General features: G+C 45.1%; 1 protein-coding gene across 5 annotated transcripts in view; it reads right to left on the bottom strand.

Moving 5' to 3' along the window:
* Window positions 1-1,214: 1,214 nt before the first annotated feature.
* Window positions 1,215-20,136, bottom strand: part of dcaf6 (ddb1 and cul4 associated factor 6) — a 281,662-nt gene continuing 262,740 nt past the window's right edge. For all 5 annotated transcript variants that reach the window (XM_072513816.1, XM_072513817.1, XM_072513818.1 and 2 more), the window contains 3 exons: window positions 16,483-16,571; window positions 7,336-7,441; window positions 1,215-1,682 (listed from right to left, as the gene is read on the bottom strand). In XM_072513816.1, coding sequence (XP_072369917.1) covers window positions 1,624-1,682; window positions 7,336-7,441; window positions 16,483-16,571 — 254 coding nt within the window. In that variant the 3' untranslated portion in view covers window positions 1,215-1,623. The remainder of the gene's footprint in view (window positions 1,683-7,335; window positions 7,442-16,482; window positions 16,572-20,136) is intronic.

Here is a 20,136-nt window from a genome sequence, read left to right as displayed (position 1 = left end):
GTGAGTCGGTGCAGACTTGATGGGACAAATGGCCTCCTTCTGCACTGTATGTTCTATGTTTGGCAGCTGGCATTTAATGTCAGTAAGTATGAGATGATATTTGTAAAGTAATGTGAAATTTGGCTCCATACTGTCAAGGGAATTCAGATTACAGGCACATAAGACATTAATTGCAGCTAATTTAATTCTAGATTTTGCCAGAAGTTATGCAGTATAAAAACCTAGAGGTATTATAGCTTGTGCAAAACCTTAATCTACAGCGTGCAATACTGGATTCCACATTATAGGAAGGACACATTGAGGCTTTATAAAGGACGGAACACAGATTCAATCGGATACTATCTGGTTTGAGATAATACAAAGAAAAACACATGATAGTATGATAGAAGTTTTAAAATCAGGAAAGGATGGGAGAAGGAAGCTAGAAGTAGACTGCTTCCAATAGTTTAGAATAAAGAGGTGTAAGTATATGTTATTGTGGGTTATTGCGGCATAGTGGAATTCCTCGCTCATGCCAACTTTCATTAGATTGGTGAAAGAAGCAAAATGAGTTAAAGGCAATATTTTTTTTGTGGTGGGGCCCATGTGGACTGGCTGAGCCAAATGGCACACTAATGTTATATATGTACCACCTGCATAACTAACAGAAAAGTATTGCCAATAGCTCATCTCCCATTTGGCATAGACATCACCCCCTATTCCCCCCCCGCCCCAGCCCGTACATGACTGAATGCATCACTCAACTCCAGAGTATAAGAAGGACTGTGAGGCTTTCCAAAGGGGTGTACCACAGAGTCACTAAAATACTGTCCAGTAGGAAGAAATACAAAGAAAAAAAAAAATGTTTTTGTTAGATCAGTGCTGACTATTGCATGATATAATGGAAGTTTTGAAGAAACTAGCAATGAAGGAAATAATCACTTGGCTGTGCTATACTCTCCAGGTGAGACCGTAAATTATTAAAGTTGGAAGAAGGATGTCAATCGTGACATGAAGTGAAGCACTTCTTCAGTCAATTTCTCCTCGCACCAAAGCTGATCAATAACTAGCAAAGTTTGTGTGATACAATTTAGAACTTTTAGCCCATTGACTTGAAGTCCAACAAATAACAACGGTTGATCTTCCTGGATCGTGAGGGAAAAAAACAGCTATAAGCTTTCCAACCCTACAATATTGCAATGGTTTTATGAATCTGTGCTTAGTAATAAAACAGATTTTTGTTTAAATAACCAGAAGCTTTAATGAATTTTTCCCCTCAGTGTACATGCATAACAGCAGGTTTAGAAAGATTTCATCTTTATCCCCCTTTTCTAGTGTTTATTAAATCTCTACGCTCATAACACTGATCCAAGCACGTACATTTGCACACTAGAATATATTGCACTTGAAACCTCCAAGCATCTCATCCACAAAACATAATAATTAAAAGTAACTTACTTATTCTTTCCCACCTTCCTCATCTTAATTCATGCACACAGTTTGCACCAAGAAATTTTCATATTAAAGTATTTTTCCAGAAAAAAGGAACTAAAATAACACTAAGGCTTTGTAGGGAAAATATACTGAATTTTTTTGTTATACAAATTTCTTGATGCTTTTTTGTTCTTGAAGCCAGACAAACAATTATTCATCATCTTCATTCTCTTGACCAGAGCCTTCGGATCGGTCACCTTCCAATCGATCTGTGCAACAGATGGTACCAAATATTAACAATGTAATTTTTAAAAAACAATATCTCCAGATCAGAATTTAAGATTTAAATATGCATATCTACTCAATCAATGCACTGAAAAAACAATGTTCACACTATGGTCCTCAGTGACTGTGGCGACGTTTACATTTTTAACTGACCATTAGCAAAAAGTACTAGAACACTTATTCCTCTGTGTAAAAATATTCAAATCCACAACTATTTCAACTAAAAGATAATTTAGCTCTGTTCTGTGAGTTTGAGAATGCGAACTGCAACAAAACAAAGCTGAAAAATAACTAAAGGATGAGACCAAATGGCTGATCTTCCCAAGACTGCGTTGACGCCCCATTCTTACTTATCTGCACAAAGGAAAAATGGAACAGAAACAGTCTATGCTTCACTTGACTGAAAATGCTTTAAGGCCTTTTGTGCTGTTGAAAGTTTTCAGATAATAATAGAAAATACATTAAACCATGCAATTTAGGCCACGAACTACAGATTTGAAGTTTTGGAAGCAAACATTAAGTGGCAAAGTTAATAACATATTTTACATTATAGAGCACCTACCTCAACTCCTCAGATACAAAATGAAAAGATAAAGATACTTTACTAACTCCCAAACCTGCACCAGAGTCCATCGTACAAATTTAGTTAATCTAACAATCGAATCTCCACAAGTCCTTTTCTATGGTGTCTGTAATAATGACACAGGAAGAGCTGGTAGAAATCAGCTCTTTGTTTGGCTAAGGAGCTGTCAATTAACTTTTATTTCCACAGAAATCATGTGTCCTATGTCAGACGGAACAAGTTAATGTCAAGGCAGCCCTTGGGGAATGATGATCAATCATTGATGGATGTGATAGCACCTCGTTGTTTCTGGGCCCTGTGCCTTCCAACTGCCCAGTTATTACAGAGGTGGATACAAATGTGAAACATCTTGTCATAGGCCTGGAGTCATTAAACAACCAATCTGAATAGGAGGGAATTGTTTATGGCAATCCACTATAGCAAATGACAACCTGACCTTAACTTCATTTTCAGTCAAAATGTGGATTTTCTTCCAAATTAGCAGTATACAAAATTCAAGTGGCTAACAAAGTGCACCCAGATAGACAGTAAGAATACGGAGCATTTTCTTTCTTTACTTCAATTAGCAATATGACAAATTTCTCTATTCATCAGCTTCCCTGTAAATTAATAATTGGATATAGCGATGCAAAGGGTGTGATCAAATCATTCATTTATCTTATGTTCGTGAAAGATAACATTCAAATTATGTTCCACAGATTAATTAACTTCTACATTACTAATTAAGAAAGCCTAGTACAAAAATATGGTCATAGCAATGATTATATTTTCTTTGAAGAACTTTGTGACCGTGGGCAGAATCTTCGGTTCTCTCTGGTAGCGAGAAGGGCATTTAATTAAGGTGGGATGGTCGCACACCTGAACTCTGTCCCATGGTCGACCTTCCCACCCTGGACAGGGGGGGTGGGGGAAGAGAGGATGGACTGCTGATGAAGGTTTCTTTGTTGAGAAATTGTTTTGAAGGGGGTGGCGGCTGTCTTGGATGGGACTGGAGTCAGGGTGAGATGGGGCCCTGCGGACTGCCTTGCGGATGGGATATAGCTGATTGGGAGGCCCCAACCAGGCTGTCACATGGAACGTAAGGGGGTTAAATAGGCCAGTCAAAATATCTTGGGTGTTCGCCCATCTAAAAAGTTTGAAGGCGGTTGTTGTTTTCTTGCAGGAGACACAGCGCCAGTGCTTAGCACTGCTGCTTCACTGCACCAGGGTCCAAGGTTCAATTCCCAGCTTGGTTCACTGTCTGTGTGGAGTCTGCACGTTCTCCCTGTGTCTGTGTGTTTTTCCTCCGGTTGCTCTCCCGTTTCCTCCCACAAGTCCCAAAAGACGTTCTGTTAGGTGAATTGGACATTCTGAATTCTCCCTGTGCCCGAACAGGCGCCGGAATGTGGCGACTAGGGGATTTTCACAGTAACTTCATTGCAGCGTTAATGTAAGTCTACTTGTGACAATAAAGATTAGTAGTACATGAGAGTTCAGGACCAGATGAGACGGAGGAAGGGGTGGGTGGGACAGGTGTTCCATTTGAACTTTGACGCGACAACGAGGGGGATTGTGGTGCTGATTAATAGGAGGCTCACTTTTTCAGTGGGTAATATTGTGGTGGTTTGAGGGGGGAGATATGATAGTGAGTGGGGGGTTGGCAGGTGCCCTGGTGATCTAGGTGAATGTATACTGGGAGGATATTGATTTTATCCAGAGGATGTTGGCGGCCATCCCTGACCTGGACTCACACAGTTGGTCAATGGGGGGGGGGGGGGGGCTTTAATTACGTGCTTGATTGCAGACTAGCTAGGTCATGCCTAAAATCCCTTAAAACATCGGGGCTTAAATCCCTCAAGATATCGAGTCTGGCGAAGGAACTACTAGTATTTATGGAACAGGTGGGGGGGGGAAGCGGACCCATGGAAATTCAGATATCCAAGAGAGAAGGAGTTTTCTTTCTTTTCATATGTACGTCTGTTCTATTCCTGTATTGACTTCTTTGTGGTGGCTAAGTTACTCCCTGGGTGGTGGGAGCGGAATATTCGGCAATTGCCATATCTGACCATGCTCCGCAGTATGTGGATTGTGTTTGGAGGAGGGCTGCGCTCAGCAACCCCCGTGGAGACTGGATGCAGTTTTGCTCGCAGATAAGAGGGCGTGTGAGAGGATATCTTCTACTGGGACCTATGTGGAGTTTAATAAGAACAAGCAGGTCTTGCCTTCCAAATTCTGGGAGACATGAAAGGCGATTATTAGTGTGAGTTAATTTTGATTAAATCTCACAGGGAAGGACGGAGAGGCAGATATTCGTGGAATCTATTCTTGCGGTGGTCCGTCAATGCACTACGACCCCAATGGCAGAGCTGTTGGCAGATAGGAAGAAGCTCCAGATGAAGTTAGAGTTGGTGTTGACGGGGAAAGGGGTTGGCCAGCTTCATCGTGCGAGGGGGACATTTTAGGAGTATGGGGAGATGGCCAGCTATTTACTGGCTCATCAGCTTATGTGGCAAGCGACCTCTCGGGAGTTGGCTCAGGTTCAGGGGAGGAAGACCCAGAAAAGGTTAACTGGGTATTTGAGACCTTTTACCGGGGGTTCTACAGGCCTGAGCCTCCAGAGGAAGACTAGTCAATGGCACAGTTTTTGGATGGATTGGTCTTCTCAATGTTGGAGAGGGAAAGAGGACAAGACCTGGAGGTGCTGCTTGGGCTGGAAGAACTTTTGAAATGTATCTCACCTATGCAGTCTGGGAAGACACTGGATCCGGATGGATTCCCGGTGGAACAAGAGTTACAAAACATTTGCGATGGGACTGGGGCAACATCTGTTGGATATGTTTAACGATTTGTCCTGGAGTGTGCTACCGGCCACATTGGCACAGGCTTTCATTTCCTCAATTCTGAAGAAGGACAAAGCTCCTGTGGAGTGTAGGTCATATTAACGCATCTATATTGAATGGCCATGCAAAGCTGTTGGCTAAGGTGTTTACAATTTGTTTGGAGGGGTACCTGGTGGGGATAATCTCCGAGGATCAGACGGGATTTGTTACGGGCAGGCAACTGTTGGCCAACATTAAGAGACTCCTGAATGTGGTGCTTTCGTACTAAACGGGGGGCTGAACTGGCGGTAATCTTCATGGACACGGAGAAAGTATTATCGGATTGAGTAGGGGTACTGGGGTGATTTGGCTTTGGGCCTATGTTCATTTCATTGATGTTGTACAGGCCCCCCCCCCCCCAACCACTGAGTGTTCGAACGAATGCATCAAGTTCGGGGTACTTTCGGTTATATAGGGGTACAAGGCAAGGATGTCCACTTTCCCCGCTATTTTCTGCTTGCTGATCGAGCCATTAGCTATTGCACTTAGGTCATCTACTGGGTGGAAGAGGATAGACAGGGGTGGTAGGGAGCATTAGGTATAATTTTACGGGGACGACTTATTGTTGTACATCACGACCCACTCTCTAATGTGGGAATGATAATGGAGCAGCTAAGAAATTTGGTTCCTTTTCAGCATATAGATTGAACGTGGGAAAGAGTGAGGTTTTTCCAGTGAACCCTCTGGGGAGATTGCCATCTCGACTGGCCAGGACTAGTTTTAGGTACCTGGGAATATGGGTGGCTCACGATTGGGCGTTGTTGCATAATTTGAACCTGGCTAATCTGGTGGAGAGGGTGAAGACAGCTTTGGAAAGCTGGGATGTCTTCCTGTTATTGGCGTGAAGGGCCAGGCATTTAAAATGAATGTCCTTTCAAGATTCTTCTTTTTATCACCAATCTTTCTGTCTTAAGCGTTTTTTGGTAGGATTACCAAGCTGATCTCAACCTTTGTGTGGGCTGGTAAGTATCTCTGGGTACAGAGGCCGTTTCTACAGAGAGATAGACAATCGGGGGTTGACATTACCTAATCTGATGAATTATTACTGGGCAGCGAACATCGATGGGTCGTGGACGCGGTGTCGGTTTGGCGGCGGATGGTGAAGGCTCCATGTACAGGATTGAGTTTGAGGGCACTGGTGACTGCTTCTCTTCCGTGCTCACCGGCCAATTACTCTACGAGCCCAGTGGTAACAGCTTCTCTGAGAATTAGGAATGGGTTTAAATATTTACAGGTATGGAATTTTGTTCGGAAGGAATTCTAAGTTTCTTTGGTTGCTACCCCCCTCTCTGATGGATGAGGTAGTGTCTCAGGATGAGATAGGGGAAGGGAGGATATCAGATATTTATGGGCAGTTGATGGAGAGAGAGAGAGAGAGTGCTTTGCTGGAGGAAGTAAAGAGAAAATGGGAGAAAGAGTTGGGCTATGCTTTTGGTGGGGTGGGGGAAACGTGGAGTGACATTTTACATAAGATTAATTCTACCTTCTCGAGTGCAAGACTTGAGTTTGATTCAGTTTAAAGTAGTGCATAGGGCGCACGTGACTAGGGCACGGATGAGTGGATTCTTTCCAGGGGTGGAGGACAGATGCTAGCATTGTTCAAAGGGGATGGCGAACCACTCGCATATGCTTTGGTCCTGCCCAAAGTTGGTCAAGTTTTGGGCTTCCTTGTTTAAGACTATGTTGGAGATTTTGGGAGTTATAGTGGAGCCGTCCCCACGGGTGGTGATCTTTGGGGTATTAGACGAGCCGGGCTGCAGGCTGATGTCCTGGCCTTAGCCTCCGATAGCCTGGAAGCAGTTTCTGTTTGGGTGGAGGGCACATTTGCGTTTCCAGCTAAACTTGCTTTTAATTCCTGTAATCCATGGAACATCTGTAACGGTATGGTTTCATTGGAACTATAATTCAATTAAGGATTCTGCTGGACTTGTGTTTTCAAGTCTTGGGGCACATGATCAGATGACCCCAGACTGCATTATTACTGTGATATGTGACTGTAATCTCTTCTGAGACACAGAATCGAAATATAATATAGGCAGAGGCTGCTGACACCAAAACAACCTACTACAGAATTGATTCCGTTTGTATGTAGACCAGATTTTGAGTTTGGGTTGCATTTTTGAACTGGGTTCTGGAGCTGTTCTAATTTCAAAAGTGTAGTACAAACAGGCTGTGAAGTATGGAACTTATTCTTACCTGTTCTAATGTGATTGAGTGAAGCCAACATTCTTAGCATGAATGATGCTGGAACTGTAATGGTGTTCCTCGTCTCCTCCAACATCAATTCATTGCGACTTATCACCTGCAACACAGTAGAAATCAACCGTTATTATCTTTTTGTGGTGCTGTTCTCTAAACCAGTGTTTTTCAAACCTATTTTCCGGGGACCCATTTTTACCAACCAGTCGACCTTCACAGACCACGCCGGCCGACCTGCGCGACCCACACCGGCCGACCTGCGCGACCCTCCATTTTCTCTTACCTTGTAATGTTTAGGTGAAATGTGGTGAACCTCCAATTTCTAGAGAATGAAACCATTTTCAGTTTCTGCATTTTTTTCTGTAAAAGTTTAGCGAACTAAAACTCCCCCGAATTTAAAAGGCTGCGACTGTATGAAAAAGAAATGCGGCTGCAGTGCGCATGCGTGCCTGCTCATCGATACGCATGCGCAATACTCTGCGCACGCGCCCCGATGAGCGGGCACGCATGAGCAGTGCGGCAACATTTCTTTTATATGTTCGTTGTCATTTTGAAGGCTGCTTGCAGCCGGCACTATTAAAAGGTGGCTGTTGCGCGCGGATTTGCTCGATTGGGAGCACCGTGACGGATGGCTTCGCGACCCTCCTGACACCCGCCCGCGGGTCGCGCCTCCGACTTTGACAATGCCTGCTCTAAAATTGGTCACTGCACAACAAACTCCCCCCAGAAAGCAGCTGGCAACCATAAATTCTTATACATCACAAGTGGAGCTTTTCTTAGAAGTTTACAATTTTAAAAATCACCAGTTTCATCTGAATCAAGTGAAAAAATTAATCTCACAAATTAAATGGCAAGATTAAAGGGCAATGGTAGCAAAACTTCCAATTTTTTTTTTTTTTACAAGGTAAACCTGGAGAGATTTTCAAAACGTGCTGAAATTACAATGAAGTCTGAATGATATCAAAGTTCAACTTTGTTTCCGGAGTGGGATTTCAAATTCATCACTCTTTAGTCCTGCTTTCCCACCCCATCCATTAAGCTGCTGTGGACAACTGACTGGACCTGTTCGCTTATATATAAACTCTTTGGCATGCTACTTTCCAGCACTCTGGCTGTGATTTCCAGTCAGAATTCTACTATCTGTGTCGATGGCTTCATCAGGTTCAATTTGGTGGGGTACAGTCGAGGAAACCTCTCGTCATAATACTGTTCACACACTGATAGATTTATCCATTTTGACCACACAGCTGGTAGCAGCAGTGGCTTGTTCACATGCTCCATTTTGAATGCATAAAAGAGTGGAAAAGGAAGACACAGACTGATGTTGCAGATTGATGGTGGCATGTCACTGGACTAGTAATCCAGAGACCCAGGATAGTGCCCTGGGGACAAGGATTCCAATCGCACCATGGCAGCTGGTGGAATTTGAATTCAAGTGATAAATCTGGAATATGAAGATGTTCTCAGTAATGTTAGCCTAACTATCATCAATCGTCATAAAAATTGATCCGGGAAGGAATTCTGCCCTTCTTACCTGGTCTGGCCTACACGTGACTCCGGACCCACAGCAATGTGGTTGACTCTTAAGTGGCCTCTGAAATGGCCTAGCAAATCACTTTGTGCAAGGGAAAATAGAGATGGGCAACACCCCACCCCATGATAGAATAAAGGAAAAAAAGGCAATGCGTGATGAAAAAATGTCAAAGGTAGATTTCAAGCCCGCAACAGAGACTGATGCGAACCTAACTGGACCCATGAATTGCTACAGCTTCCAATCTTTAATAAGGGGGAAGCAAGTGAATGGCATTCGTTTGTAAAGACCTTACCATAGAAATGGCCCACAATTTGGACCACGCAGTACCTATATTTTGTTTTGCGTGATACTCGGACTAGCAAGGCCCCAATATGACAGAGGAATTATGTGCATATTTCCAACTAGATGTGCACTGACTGCCAGATTGGGTAAGGACAAAAATAAAGACTTCATTACCCACGCTTAAAGCAGATCCCAGGCCCTTTATCTGCATGTGCAATGGGGCGAACTCCTGCTTGAGAGTTGTTCTTGAAGACTGACTTATCCTGAAGAACCCAGAACCAGCTACACTCAAAGAAACCAGTACTAAGCTAATGTAGAGCCCACAGGAGCAAGACTGCTCCACCTGACTGCACATTTAAAGAATCCCAACTCGTCATTCCTGACCCCCGCTATCCCTCAATCAATAAGAATTGTAAAACTGCAGTCGGAAGCGTTTCTTCACTAAATTCAGCACAAACATGCAGAAACCTGGTAGATACATAGCAAAAGAGATGAAGCGATAATAGTGGACCAAGGACTGAAGGCCTCCTTCCCTTTGCACCAGACCACCAAAGTAATCAGCCTTCTCCACTGATGAACCAATCCGATTCCAAGACTTCTGAACTTGACCCCAGTGACACTGGCTTGATAATTACACAACTCTTTGACATCAGATTTTGAGGTCACATTGGCTCCATCATATCGGGGCACAAGGCATAATTTCTGGGGAGATTAGGGCCTCAGCACCCTAAATGGAGCAATCCCTCCGTTGTGTGCTCTATTATGCATTATTCTATCACATTACTTGATGAAGAATCAGTGAAATTCATAACATCAATTTTTAAACTTCTTTGGTAGTAGGAATCCTTTGATCTACATTGAAACGATCATAAGCCAAATCTGCCATTAATAATGAATCAATATGATCGACTTCCGGTGGCGTGGGCGAGCAGGGCGGCCGCAGCAACAAGAGCTCCCGCCGGTGGCCGCGATTCGCGGCGATTTCGGGGAAATCCCCGAGTCCTCGCGCACCCCCCAACTATCGTCGGCCTTTGGGGCCGCCACGAGCAGCCAGCGGGGCCGGTGCAAAAACCGGCGAAGTACCCCGCGCGGGTGTCGGGCGCCTAGGCGCTGGGCCCGGAGGTCAGAGTAGCGGGGGCGGAGCTACGAGGAGGCCGAGGCGGAAGGCCCGAGGTCGGGGCACCATGTAGGGAGGGTGCTCCACGTCGGATGGCTCCCACCTAGGAAGAAGAAAGAAGGTTGAAGCCTGGTCCCAGGTGAATGCAGAGGAGAAAGAAAGAAGATTTAAGGAAGTTTAGTGAAAGTTATTTTCTCTCTCCCCCTTTTTTTTCAAAAAAGAAGAATGTCAGATTGATGAAGGGCAGGAGGGTGAAGGGGAGAGAGGAGGAAAGAAAGAAGAAAAAAAACAATAAAGCGCTAAAGGATGCGAAGAGCAGCGTCGAAGAAAGGAGGAAACGCGGGTTCGCCGCTGAAGGAGAAGACGAGCAAAGGTGTTGACAGGATGGTGGAAGCCGAACTGCAAGGCGGGGCCGCACTACTTTCGGTGGAGAAGATGCCCGAGGCGATGGCGGTGGAGCTGGAAAAACATTTGGTGAGGCACATGGAGGCCTTGAGGAAAGAGATGGCGGTCGTGTTGAGGTCATGGGTGGAGGAGGCAGTCGGCCTGATGAGGGTGGAGGTGGCAAAGGCATCGGCCGAGGTGAGAGAGCAGGGCGAGAAGATGAAGGAGGTGGAGGAGGCCGTGACACGACACAGCGACCAGGTCACCTCGATGGGGGACGAGCTGCGGAGGGATGTGGAGGTTAACAGAGGACTCCGAGCAAAGCTGGAAGACTTGAAAAACCGCTCAAGGGAGCACAATTTGAGAATTGTGGGCTTGCCCAAAGGACAGAGGGCCCAAGGCCAACGCAATACTTCGCTAAGAAGTTGCGGAGCTGATGGGGGAGAGTGAGAGCCCCACCCTGTACGAGCTCATCGGTCATTAAGGCCGAAGCCCAAAGTGAACGAGCCGCCAAGTGCAGTAATTATCTGCTTCCATAAGTTTTGCATGAAACTTATGGAAGAAAGTATTGAGCTGGGCGAAGCAGGAGCGTGAGGTGCTGTGGGATGGTACTGCGGTTCGGATCTACCAGGACTTGAAGGTGGAGTTGGCAAAAAGACGAGCGGCGTTTGGGCGAGTGAAGGCGGCTTTGTACAAGAAGGGGGTGCGATTTGGTGTGGTGTACACGGCGAAGTTGAGAGTAACATTTAACGCCAAAGACTTTTATTTTGAGACAGCGGAGGTGGCTGAGGCGTTCGTGAGGGCAGAAGGCTTGGGACTGTGGACTGTGTTTGAGCGGCTGGAAAATGTACAAATGTTACACCTTTCTTTTTACTGATTTGTATTGAAATTGACTTCTCTTTGCATTGTTACAGAGTTCAAGTTAATGGCGTTCTGTGTTGCGACGGTTAAATGTTATGTTAGTGAATTGCAGGGATTGGATTGTTGGGTTTGTTTTGGTGTTTCTTTCTCTGGGACTGGGTGGAAGGGGGCGAGAGGTCATGGCGCGGGGAGCCATCCGCTCTAGCTAACTAAAGTCAGTTAGTGAACGGGGGTGAGGTGAGAGGAGGACTGCGGACGTTGGAGCCTGGATAGCAGGCTTCAATGGGCCTACAAGGCGAGCAAGAGGGGGTGGAGGGATGGATGTTGGGGGATGTTTTTGTAGGGGGGGTTCTTGGGAGGGAGGGGAAGGGGTTATGGGGCAGTTCCCGGTGGTATGGTGATGGTGGATAAGAAAGGTGGGGGGGGATGAGAGACCCCCAGTAATGATAATCACGTGGAACGTGAGAGGGATAGGAGGTCCGGTCAAGAGTGCTTGCACATCTTAAAAGTTTGAAAGCCAATGTAGCAATGCTGCAGGAGACTCACTTGAGGCTGATGGACCAGGTGAGACTTAGAAAGGGCTGGGTTAGCCAAGTGTTTCACTCCGGATTTGATGGGAAGGGCTCGAGGGGTAGCGGTGCTGGTCAGCAAAAAGGTACGCTTCCAGATGGAGGTGGTGGTGGCAGATCAGGGGGGTAGATATGTGATTGTGACAGGGGCACTGGAGGGGAGATTAATGGCGCTGTTAAGTGTATACGGTCCCAATTGGGACAATGTGGGATTCGCGAGGAAGGTGTTTGGGGCTATTCCCGACTTGGACACGCATGAGCTGTTTGTGGGGGGGGACTGGAACTTGGTGCAGGAGCCAAGGTTGGACAGATCACGGCCGCGCTCGCTGGTCCCATCACGGGGGGCGAAGGCGTTGGCTGGGCTAATGGTGGAAATGGGAGGGGTGGACCCTTGGAGGTTCCTGCACCCAAGGGAACGGGAGTATTCGTTTTTCTCAGCGGTCCATAAGGTATACTCGCGGATCGACTTTTTTGTGGTGGGGAAGGCTTTGCTGGCTGGAGTCAAGGGGTCGGAATACTCTGCAATTGCAGTGCCAGATCACGCTCCACATTGGGTGGATATGGTGCTGGAGAAGGGGGCAGCGCAGAGACCGGGGTGGAAACTGGATGTGGGGCTTTTGGGGAAACAAGTGTTCTGTGAGAAAATTGAAAAGGTAATTAAGGAATATGTAGGTTTCAATTGTACGGGTGAGGTGTCGAAGGCAGTCATCTGGGAGGCTCTAAAGGCGGTGGTGAGAGGTGAGGTAATTTTGTTTAAGGCCAGGGTGGATAAAGAGGAGAGGTTGGAGCGGCAAAGGGTAATAGATGAGATGTTGGAGGCAGATAGGAGGTATGCAGAGGATGGGGACCCGGCGAAGCTGGAAAAGAGGAAGGAACTACAGGCGAGCTTCGACCGACTGTCCACCAGGAAGGCGGTGCGCCAACTGAGACGAGCAAGGGGTGCAGTTTATGAACATGGAGATAAGGCGTATGTTAGGTCAGCTCCGGAGGGAGGCAGTGGCAAGGGAAATTCTTCAGGTGAAGGATAGGGCAGGGAAGTTGGTGGTGGCCCCAGCGCTGATTAACAAAGTTTTTGAGGAATTTTATGAGAGGTTGTACAAGTCAGAGTCACTCGGGGGAGACCGTGAGATGCAGGAATTTCTAGATGGGTTGGAGTACCCGAGGCTAGGGGAGGGGGACAGGGCTACATTAGAAGGAGCAATAGTGGAGCAGGAGATAAAGGATGCGATTGGGAGGATGCAGTCGGGGAAGGTGGCAGTGCCGGATGGGTTTCCGGTGGAATATTGTAAAAAATTTAAGGATAGGTTGGCACCCCTGATGGTGGGGATGTTTCAGGAGGCGATAGGGAAGGGGGTGTTGCCGCAAACCTTGGGGCAGGCATCGATTTCCCTGTTACTAAAAAAAATAAGGATCCGACAGAGTGTGGGTCGTAGCGGCCCATATCACTTCTGAATGTGGACGTAAAAGTGTTGGCGAAGGTACTGGCGGGTAGGCTGGAGGAGTGCCTTCCGAAGGTGATAGGGGAGGATCAGACGGGGCTCATGAAAGGGAAGCAGCTGTTTTCGAACATTAGGAGGGTTTTGAACGTTGTTATGGCACCGGCGGAAAGAAAGGAAACAGAGGTAGTTGTGGCATTGGACGTCGAGAAGGCGTTTGATCGGGTAGAATGGGGGTACCTGATGGCAGTGCTGGAGCGGTTTGGGATTGGACCAAGGTTTGTGAACTGGGTAAAGCTACTATATAAGGAACCGAAGGCGAGTGTCCGCACAAATAATATCAGTTCGAGGTACTTTTCTCTCCACCGTGGGACGAGACAGGGATGTCCTATGTCCCCCCTGCTGTTTGCACTTGCGATTAAACCGTTGGCTATCGCATTGAGAAGTTCGGGAGCATGGAAAGGAATAGTGCGGGGGTGGGATAGAGCATAGGGTGTCCTTATATGCCGATGACTTGCTGCTGTATGTGTCGGAGCTGAGTGCGCCGATAGGAGGAATATTGGAGCTACTGCGGACATTTGGGTCTTTCCCGGGGTACAAGTTGAACCTGGACAAGAGTGAGTACTTTGTGGTGTCTCGGCCGGGGGTGGGGGGCTGCCATTCAGTAGGGCAGGGACTCATTTTAGGTATCTGGGGGTGCAGGTTGCCCGGGAGTGGGGGAGGCTTCGCAGGTACAACATCACTAGTTTGGTGGGGAGAGTGAAAGCCGATCTGGCAAGGTGGGATGGCCTTCCTCTGTCACTGGCGCGTCGGGTACAGGCGGTTAAAATGAATGTGTTGCCACGATTCCTGTTTATTTTTCAATGCCTACCGATTTTCCTGCCAAAGTATTTTTTCAGGGAGATTGAGGGAAGGATTACCTCATTCATATGGGGAGGGAAGGTGGCCAGAGTGAGAAAGGTGTTGCTACAGAGGGGAAGGCAGGCAGGGGGTTTGGGTCTCCCGAACCTGTTGTACTACTACTGGGCGGCGAACGTGGAGAAAGTGCGGAGCTGGGTCAGAGGGGTTGATTCTCAGTGGGTCAGAATGGAGGAGAGTTTGTGCAGGGGGTCGGGGCTGAAGGCACTTGCAACAGCACCGCTCCCGATAGCTCCGGGGAAATATTCAGGGAGTCCGGTAATAATAGCTTCATTGAAAATCTGGAGGCAGTTTCGCCAACACTTCGGGTTGGGTTTAGGGTCAAGGGAAATGCCGATTCGGGGGAACCACAGATTTGAGCCAGGGAGGTGGGATGGAAGTTTTCGGAAATGGGAAGAGAAGGGGATTAAGACGCTAAAAGATTTGTTTCTTCGGGGTCGGTTTGCAGGATTGAGGGAGCTGGAAGCAAAGTATGGGCTAGAGCAGGGAGAAGTGTTTAGGTACATGCAGGTTCAGGATTTTGCCAGGAAGGAGATACAGAGCTTCCCAGAGGAACCGGCCTCCACATTGCTGGAGGAGGTGTTGACGACAAGGGGACTGGAGAAGGGGGCAGTGTCAGCGGTGTATGGAGCTATTCTGGAAGAGGACAAGGCACCACTGGAAGGGATCAAAGCAAAATGGGAGGAAGAGCTGGGAGAGGTTATAGAGGAGGGGGTCTGGTGTGAGGTGCTCCGGAGAGTGAATGCCTCCACCTCATGTGCGAGGTTGGGGCTGATATATAGAGCGCACCTCACGAGGGCGAGGATGAGACGATTTTTTGAAGGAGTAGAGGATGTGTGTGAGCGTTGCGGGGGGGGGGGGCTGCGAATCACGTTCATATTTGGTCCTGTCCAAAGCTAGGGGAGTACTGGAAGGAGGTGTTTAGGGTCATTTCCAAGGTGGTGCGTGTGAAACTGGACCCGGGTCCCCAGGAGGCCATATTCGGGGTGTCGGACCAGCCAGGGTTGGAAACGGGAGCGGAGGCAGATATCATACCCTTCGCCTCGTTGATCGCCCGAAGGCGGATCCTGCTGAGATGGAGAGCAGCCTCTCCACCCAGTGCCCTGGCGTGGCGGGGGGACCTGTTGGAATACTTGACCCTTGAGAAGGTTAAGTTCGAACTGAGGGGAAGCTCGGAGGGGTTCTACAAGTCATGGGCACTATTTTTTATGCACTTTCAAGAACTGGATAACATCGAACATTAGTTGGGGGTGAGGGTGGGGGGGCTGTGTAGATTAAGGGTGACTACAGGTAATCCCTGATTCCTTTTTGTCATTTGTTTATGTAAACATGCGGGCTGATGTTTGGGGGTTGGTGGGCGGATGGGATCGTTGTTATTATGGGGATTGACATATCTTGCTGATTATTGTTTATTGTTGATGGGTGTAAATGTGGGAGAAAATGTGAAAAAGGAGAATAAAAATATTTTTTAAAAAAAACAATGAATCAATATTCCTGTGAACTAGATTTTCCTCTTTAGTAATGCATTTCATGGTACAGTTGTCGCATTAATTAAACCCCAATTGCACGTTATTATTCTTCCTCTCTTTTGTGAAAACATAAGCAATCATGAGACAGAATGTGAAATATTGAATGAAATCAACATAGTGAGAGAGGAAGTTTTCTTTCTTTGAAAGTAGATAAATCTCCAGTCCTGGATGAAACATGATCTCGGCTGTTAAAAGAAGCAAAAAAAGAGGAAATGGTGGCAGCTGTGGCCATTATTTTCCAATCCTCTCGAGCTAAGAATGTGATGCCAGAGGAATGCAGGACAGTAAACATTGTAGCATTGTTCAAAGAGGAAGAAAGGGTAGATGGAGTAATTACAGGCTAGTCAGCCTAGCCTCGGTGGTGAGAATATCAATGGAAAATAATTATAAGGGAAATAATACATTTTTATTTGATAATAATGGTCTCATTTACTTATTAGTATATGTTTCTCAAGATTATAATGCATATATCAAATCAACTTAAAGACAAACATTAACAAAAAATATTGCATACCTCATCTGCAAGTTTTCTGTCAAAAGCTGGTATTCCTTCTAGTGGTGTCCAGATCTTGACATCATAATCTATACCAGAGGATGCCAATACTATGAAAAACAGAAGCAATAATTATGTGCCAATGCAAACTCAGGTCATTAACAATTTTATAAACATTGTTTATGACCAAAATATTGTTATGGATGTAATATCCCGCACAGGACTTACAGGGTGTGAATGATTATCTTCCCTGTGGTTCTCGCAGAGTATGAGCTCCCCCACTGAGGGGCAGGAGAACTCCATTAAGTATTATATAAAAGGTTGGCCAGTAAGGCACCGACCAGAAGTACACACAGTAGGGATCTACTGGGAAGTGTATACACCTAATTGTAAATAAATCAAAGTTCTTTATTTTACTCGATGTGGACTCCCTGTGTCCTTATTAAAATGGGAAAGACTGAAATCAGTTTTTAAAGTTCTATCTTAGAATGACAAAGTTGTTACAGCGTAGGAGGCGGCTGCTTGGCCCCATCATGTTTACACAAGAGTTTCTACAATCACCTCTCCATTTAGCCACAACCATACAGAAACATTAAATGAGAAATCATTGCACGCTTTTGTCATTCTGTCAATTGACTGAAGAACTTTGTCTCATGGAAAGTGTTAATCCACCTATATATATATATATATATATATATATATCTTACACTCTAGATAGTTCTTTTTCGGCATGGTGTTAATGACTGTACCACATTCAATTTTCTTAAATTGACTCAAAAAAGTACTCATTATAAAATTATCTGGTAATAAAAGTGACAAAGATTTTCTTCATACATTGAAAAAATGCTTTTAACTTAAAAAAATATTGTGCATTGTTCTTTTTCCTTCGGCATATTTTTGTACTACCTATATTTTTAAAATAAATATATTTTTCTTCAACCCCGTCAAGCTTTCTGGTATTCTTTCTGAAGCCCATATGCAGCAAAACCTGGACAACAATCAAGCTTGGGCTGACAAGTGGCAAGTTACTTCACGCCACACACATACCAGGCAATGACCATTTCCAACAAAAGTCAATCCAATCATCCTCCCATGACATTCAATGGTATTACCATCACTGAATTCCCCCCACCCAATCAAAATCCTCAGGGGTTACCATGGACCAGAAACTCAGAAACTGAACTGGACTAGCATATAAATACTGTGGCACCAAGAGTAGGTCGTGGACTGGAATTATTCTGCAGGAAGTAACTCCCCTCCTGATGTCCCAAAACCAATTCACTGCCTACAAGGGACAAGTCAGGAGTGTGGTGGAATATTCTCCATTTCCCTGGATGAGCACACCTCGAACAAAGTTCGAAGCTTGACACCCATCCAGGACAAAGCAGCTGGCTTGATTGACTCCCACTCAACCAGCTGCAACATTCACTCCCTCCACCACCGATGCACAGTGGCAAGACTACATACCATCTACAAGATGCATTAAAGCAACTCATCAAGGCTCCTTCAACAGCATCTTCCAAAGCTGTATCATCTGGAAGGACAATGGTATGGGAAAACCACCCTCGGCAAGTTCCCTTCCAACCCACAGACATTCCCGACATGGAATCATATCAGCGTTTCTTCACTATCACTTTCGTTAAAATCCTGGAACTCCCTTCCTAATGGCACTGTGGGTATCTATACTACATGGATTGAGCAGTTTAAAATTGTGGTTCACCACCGCCATCTCAAGGGCAATTAGGGATGGAAATAAATGCTGGACTAGCGCGTAATGCCCATATCTCATGAAAGAATAATAAAATAAATCTTAGTCAAGCAGGGCCATTCCTGTTGAACCAAAATGATTAGTTTTTTCAAATATACTTTTGCAGTCACAGCCATCTTTGTGTGTCCTTGGACACCAGAGAGATTCCCCATTATGTCATCCACCTCATTCATGTTATTCTGTTAGATCAGGAAAGTACCTTTCGATCTATTGCACAGAATTTTCCAAAGTCAAAAAAAAAGCCTGGGGCGTTTAAGCAAAGGTTCTAAAACTGTAATACAATAAGCCCTTATTGACATCAGTTTACTTCTTTCTCGTCTCACCAACTACAGTACATGAGTTGTCCATGCTCAGAAACATGTAAAAGGCCCATAAATGACCAGAACAACCAATTCATCAAAATCAAGAAAATTCAGGGGTCAAATATTTTATCTAAAAAAAGGGCTCAGGTGATCAGTGGAATGCAACACTCCTTGGTGCACTGTCTCTTCCATATTGAAATTAAATGTCACTTGACTGCAACAACTACTTTCATTTATGCAATACCTTTAATATTGAAACATGTCCAAAGGTGCTTTGCAATGGATGCATTTATGATTGGAAATCTAGAAATGTTCCAATAGCGAAATATTTGTTAATTAATTAAACAAATCTAGAAAACTAAAAAAAGCTCAAAAACAATTCGCTTACAGATAGCTAGCCTTAGGTACAGGCCTATGAGATGTTAAATAAAACTTGGATCCAAATGTCTGCAAATAACACTGAACATATCTGCCTTGTGTATATTTTCATAAATAAATAAATACCAATGATATACCATTGAGACGTGATAATAACCAGTGATAATGGTAATAGTATATTTATGTAAAGAGCCATTAGTCAATAAATTATAACAAGAAACAAAGTTTCAATGATTTTTTTTTCCATGGATAGTCAGAGGCTTTTCCCCAGGGTAGAGGGGTCAATTACTAGGGGGCATAGGTTTAAGGTGAGAGGGGCAAGGTTTAGAGTAGATGTACGAGGCAAGTTTTTTACGCAGAGGGTAGTGGGTGCCTGGAACTCGCTACCGGAGGTGGTAGTGGAAGCAGGGACGATAGGAACATTTAAGGGGCATCTTGACAAATATATGAATAGGATGGGAATAGAAGGATACGGACCCAGGAAGTGTAGAAGACTGTAGTTTAGTCGGGCGGCACGGGCTTGGAGGGCCGAAGGGCCTGTTCCTGTGCTGTACATTTCTTTGTTCTTTGTTCTTTGATTGTTTCATCTTTAATGCCAGAACAGGCTACCTCGATAACCAATTTATACCAGCTATACTTTATTAACACCATATTCTCATTAAATTGATTAAAATTTCTCTGTGCAATTGTTTTATGAAACATAATAAAGTACTAAACAGCAGCACAATTACATTTCCAGTCTCTCATACTCTCCAAACTGTTCAGGTCCCTTTAGTCCCATACCCTCTATTGCAATTCCAATACTCCTCCCTTTCCTCATTAGTCTCGCTTTTGACTGCTATTTTAACTTGAGCAAAAACTCATTCAAGTATGTAAGGTACAATGTGCAGATAAATTGCCCATGAGTTCTGATATCCTTTAGGACCTAGAAAATTTTGAGTGCTCACGAGCCATCAATTTCTGCTGCTCAAAGTGGTAGCTCTAATTACTATCCACTGTGTTAACAATAACACCTTGTAATTATATAGCATCTTTTAACAGAAGAGAACTTTGCAATGTGCTTCACAGTAACATTATAAATCAAAATTTGACGCCCAACCACATGAGGTTTTATTAGGGTAGATGACAAAAAGTTTGGTCAAAGAGATAGGTTTTAAGAAGCAGTGAGCAGTTTTGGCAGATTAAAGCAGGACCCAATAGTGCTTTATGTAATCCAGTACTTTGTGT

Source organism: Scyliorhinus torazame, chromosome 8 (genome assembly GCF_047496885.1).
Source record: "Scyliorhinus torazame isolate Kashiwa2021f chromosome 8, sScyTor2.1, whole genome shotgun sequence".
Classification (NCBI taxonomy): domain Eukaryota; kingdom Metazoa; phylum Chordata; class Chondrichthyes; order Carcharhiniformes; family Scyliorhinidae; genus Scyliorhinus; species Scyliorhinus torazame.
This window is presented reverse-complemented; position numbering and strand designations above follow the sequence as displayed.